This window comes from Zea mays, chromosome 3 (assembly GCF_902167145.1).
Source record: "Zea mays cultivar B73 chromosome 3, Zm-B73-REFERENCE-NAM-5.0, whole genome shotgun sequence".
In the NCBI taxonomy this organism is placed as follows: domain Eukaryota; kingdom Viridiplantae; phylum Streptophyta; class Magnoliopsida; order Poales; family Poaceae; genus Zea; species Zea mays.
The window spans coordinates 206,118,676-206,122,841 of NC_050098.1; the positions used below are offsets into that span (position 1 = coordinate 206,118,676).

Below are 4,166 nucleotides of genomic sequence, written 5' to 3' on the forward strand. Positions count from 1 at the left end.
TGCCCCAGCCCAGATGGGTCGAGCGCGTGGGCGAGCGCGAAGGGGGGAGAGGCGAGGTGGCCGGAGTCGAGTGTGAGAGAGGTGGAAGTCCCGCGGCCTTCGTGTTCGTCCCGCGCCCAGGTCAGGTGCGCTTGCAGTAGGGGGGTTACAAGCGTCCACGCGGGTGAGGGAAGCGAGCGGCCCCAAGAGAGCGCCTGTCCCGTCCTCGGTCCCGCGCGGCCAACCTTCTCTAAGAAGGCCCTGGTCCTCCCTTTTATAGTCGTAAGGAGAGGATCCAGGTGTACAATGGGGGGTGTAGCAGAGTGCTACGTGTCTAGCGGAGGGAGAGCTAGCGCCCTAGGTACATGCCAATGTGGCAGCCGGAGAGATCTGGGCACCCTGCTGGCGTGATGTCGTGGCTGTCGGAGGTGCGGCGGAGCCTGGCGGAGGGACAGCTGTTGGAGCGGTCGAGTCCCTGTTGACGTCGTCCTGCTTCCGTAAGAGAGCTGGGGGCCGCCGTCGTCATAGAGCTTGTGGAGCGCCATCATTGCCCCTCCGGCGGAGCTGGCCGGATGGGACGCCGGTCTTGTTCTCCGTGACCCGAGTCGATTCGGGGTAGGATGATGATGGCGCTTCCTGTTGACGTGGCGGTCTGTGCCCTAGGCAGGGCGACGTGGGGGTTCCTCCGAAGCCGAGGTTGAGTCTGTCTTCCGTTGCCGTGGCCGAGCCCGAGCCAAGGGGTCGGGCGAGGCGGAAGTCGTTCGGCCGAGGCCAGGGCGGAGTCCGAGCCCTGGGGTCGGGCGAAGCGGAGTTTCGTCATCTTCCGGGTGTTAGCCCGAGTCCGAGCCCTGGGGTCGGGCGGAGCGGAGTTCGCCGTCTTCCGGGTCTTAGCCCGAGTCCGAGCCCTGGGGTCGGGCGGAGCGGAGTTCGCCGTCTTCCGGGTCTTAGCCCGAGTCCGAGCCCTGGGGTCGGGCGGAGCGGAGTTCACCGTCTTCCGGGTCTTAGCCCGAGTCCGAGCCCTGGGGTCGGGCGGAGCGGAGTTCGCCGTCTTCCGGGTCTTAGCCCGAGTCCGAGCCCTGGGGTCGGGCGGAGCGGAGTTCGCCGTCTTCCGGGTCTTAGCCCGAGTCCGAGCCCTGGGGTCGGGCGGAGCGGAGTTCGCCGTGGCGCCTTTGGCAAGGCCTGACTGCCTGTCAGACTCACTCTGTCGAGTGGCACTGCAGTCGGAGTGGCGCAGGCGGCGCTGTCCTTCTGTCAGACTGGCCAGTGGAGCGGTGGAGTGACGGCGGTCACTTCGGCTCTGCCGGGGGCGCGTGTCAGGATAAAGGTGTCAGGCCGCCTTTGCGTTAAATGCCCCTGCAATTTGGTCAGTCGGTGTGGCGATTTAGTTAAGGTTGCTTCTGAGCGAAGCCAAGGCCTCGGGCGAGCCGGTGATGTGTCCGCCATAAAAGGGGGCCTCGGGCGAGACGGAAGTCTCTCGAGGTCGGCTGCCCTTGGCCGAGGCTAGGCTCGGGTGAAGCGTGATCGAGTCACTCGTGTGGACTGATCCCTGACTTAATCGTACCTATCAGGCCTTTGCAGCTTTATGCTGATGGGGGTTACCAGCTGAGAATTAGGCGTCTTGAGGGTACCCCTAATTATGGTCCCCGACAAATTTAATATTAAAAGTTACAAGCTAGGACGATGATATGATAATAATATTATAAATGTTTTGTGTTTATAGTGTTAAACACTTAAAATATGATTTTTTTGTTATATATATTTATGTACATAGATGTTTATATTTAGTTGTGTGGCTCGCGAGCCTAACGAGCTAGCTCGAGCTTTCTAACAAGCCAAACCAGATATTTAGCTCGTTAGTATAACGTGCCGAGTCGAGCTCATTATAGTAACGAGCCATAACAGCCGAGGGCTCCTTGTGCGAGTCGCGACGTTCAATTAAAAAACGAAGACACGTCGATCCGTAAGATCCCGCAACGGCCCGCGCATCGCAGTTCTCACAGTACACATACAGCGTGGGTTTTTGGAGTGAACCGATGCGCGAGCGTGCGCACACGGCACACCAGTACACCACTTTAAAACCGCCGGCACATATCCGTTCCGATCCGTTGCGTTCCAGGGCGAGCTATCGCGCAGCAGGCACAGCGCCCTACAACGCCCGGCCGTGCAAACTAACCTTCGGATCAGATGGAGACGCCGGCGGCGGACTCCTCCGGCGGCGACCGCTACAGGTCCCACCTGGCTGGCGAGGGCGAGAAGCACACCGTGTGGCGGCACGGCGCGCCGCCCTCGTACGACGCCGTGAACGCGCTCTTCGAGGCCGAGCGCACGCAGGTTCATTCATTCGCCGCGCGCGCTGGTTTCTCCTCCTCCTCCTCCTCCTCCTCCTTTCACACACGCACAAACCGTGCAGGAGTGGCCGGCGGGGTCGCTGGAGGAGATCGTGCAGAACGCGATCAAGACGTGGGAGATGGAGCTGTCGCACAAGGCGCGGCTGTCGGACTTCAAGTCCGTGAGCCCCGGCAGGTTCAGGCTGTCCGTGAACGGCGGGCGGGCCCGGAGCGGGGAGGAGACGCTGGCCGTGGGCAGCTACAACGCGCTGCTGGACAGCCCGCTCCTGGCGCGCGCGGGCGCGTACGACGCCTCCGCCGAGACGTTCCGGTCCTCGCACGACCTGTTCCGCGCCGCGTTCCCGCGCGGCTTCGCGTGGGAGGTGCTCAAGGTCTACTCCGGCCCGCCGCTGCTCGCCTTCAAGTTCCGGCACTGGGGCCACAAGGAGGGGCCCTACAAGGGCCACGCCGCCACCGGCGACAAGGTCGAGTTCTTCGGCGTCGCCGTGCTTAAGGTTAGTAGTTATATTGCTTTGAACGATGAATAATTAACCATTTTGTCAGGTTCGTCAAATTAAAACACGGTTTTTTACTATTACTCTCTTCCATTCTTTTTTATTTGTCACGGTTTAGTTTTCAAAAAAATAAATTAATGAATGACAAATATTCGAAAACTTAGGTAGTATAAAGTGTTATACGTTTTTATATAGTGCAGCAAGATAAAGCTAATCTCTATCTCTTCTTTAATATTAGCACCATAAAAAAGTAACGACAATGATCCTTGATATTATAGATGATGCTAGCAGTCGTCAGTCTGTCACTGACCCGTTGCTCTACTTTGTGTGTATTGTGCAAGTATAGGTGGACGATGAGCTGCGGGCGGAAGACGTGGAGGTATACTACGACCCGGGCGAGCTTTTGGGAGGCCTTCTCAAGGGGCCCAAGGTGGCTTCCTCCGAGGAGGACCGCCGCGAGGCCGCTGCCGTGTCGGCGTCAGGTGCTGTCCCGCCGCCGCTAGCTTGCCCCTTTCTCAACCCCGGGAAGCCACAGTGATCAACCAGCACCCCCCATTTATGTAGCGGTTTGGTGAATAAGTGAAAGCTTAAATGACGGTGTTCCTGGTCGTCCATGGACATCACTGAGGGTACTTGTACCCCATTGATTAATTGATGTTTCATGACCAGAAGAAATTGTTCGCGTAATAATTGTGAGATATTCCTTCACCAAAAAATAATAAAAAATAAAGCAACGCGTAATTGTTTCATGATCTGGAGGTCGATCTCAAGGAGAAAAAAAAACAAAGCTTGAAAGTGATGTTGATCGTGTAACTGTGTGATGTTCGTTCAAAAAAAAAACGGAGTCGATGTTGATGTGGTACTGTGGTAGTGGGGAAGTGTTTGATGGTTCCTTGGTTGCAGCAAGGCCTCGTCGCCTTGACGCCTTGTTTCAGTTATATAATAGTAGTAGCAGCTTTGTGGGAAAAGATAAGTTTCAGATTAAAGATCTGGAAGGCGAAATGCATGCGATCCTCACTGGTTCGGACTTGGGAAAGAAGTGGCACAGCTGAAAGACATGCATCGAAGGCGCCAGCAAGACAGCAATGTTTCACCAATCACCGTTTGACAATAGCAGCCCATTTAATTCACCAAATGTAACGTAAATAGTAACGATAGTGATTTACATTTAATTATCAGTAATAACAAGTTTGAATAGAACAATAATATTTTTAGTGTGATATTTGATTACGGTTGGATTTAAACAAACATGGTGTAACGTTATCGGTTATCGTTAACGTTACAAATATGTGGACCAAACAGCAGCCACATCTTTACGATTCAACACCCACCGTGGGACCGGATC

At 55.8% G+C, this 4,166-nt stretch overlaps 1 protein-coding gene across 1 annotated transcript; it reads left to right on the top strand.

Moving 5' to 3' along the window:
• The first annotated feature begins 2,083 nt into the window (after window positions 1–2,083).
• LOC100285321 (pathogen-related protein) lies at window positions 2,084–3,605 on the top strand. Its single transcript, NM_001158214.2, has 3 exons — window positions 2,084–2,310; window positions 2,390–2,821; window positions 3,168–3,605. Exons 1-3 carry the CDS (start codon window positions 2,164–2,166, stop codon window positions 3,357–3,359), a joined length of 771 nt encoding a protein of 256 aa, NP_001151686.2. The 5' UTR covers window positions 2,084–2,163; the 3' UTR covers window positions 3,360–3,605.
• The last annotated feature ends 561 nt before the right edge of the window (window positions 3,606–4,166 follow it).

Bases quoted from the DNA above. Each gene is read 5' to 3' on its own strand.
- LOC100285321 (NM_001158214.2), top strand. From the start codon at position 2,164: ATGGAGACGCCGGCGGCGGACTCCTCCGGCGGCGACCGCTACAGGTCC. The intron at 2,311-2,389 runs GTTCATTCATTC...CAAACCGTGCAG, and splicing joins TCGAGGCCGAGCGCACGCAG to GAGTGGCCGGCGGGGTCGCT. The intron at 2,822-3,167 runs GTTAGTAGTTAT...GTGCAAGTATAG, and splicing joins TCGGCGTCGCCGTGCTTAAG to GTGGACGATGAGCTGCGGGC.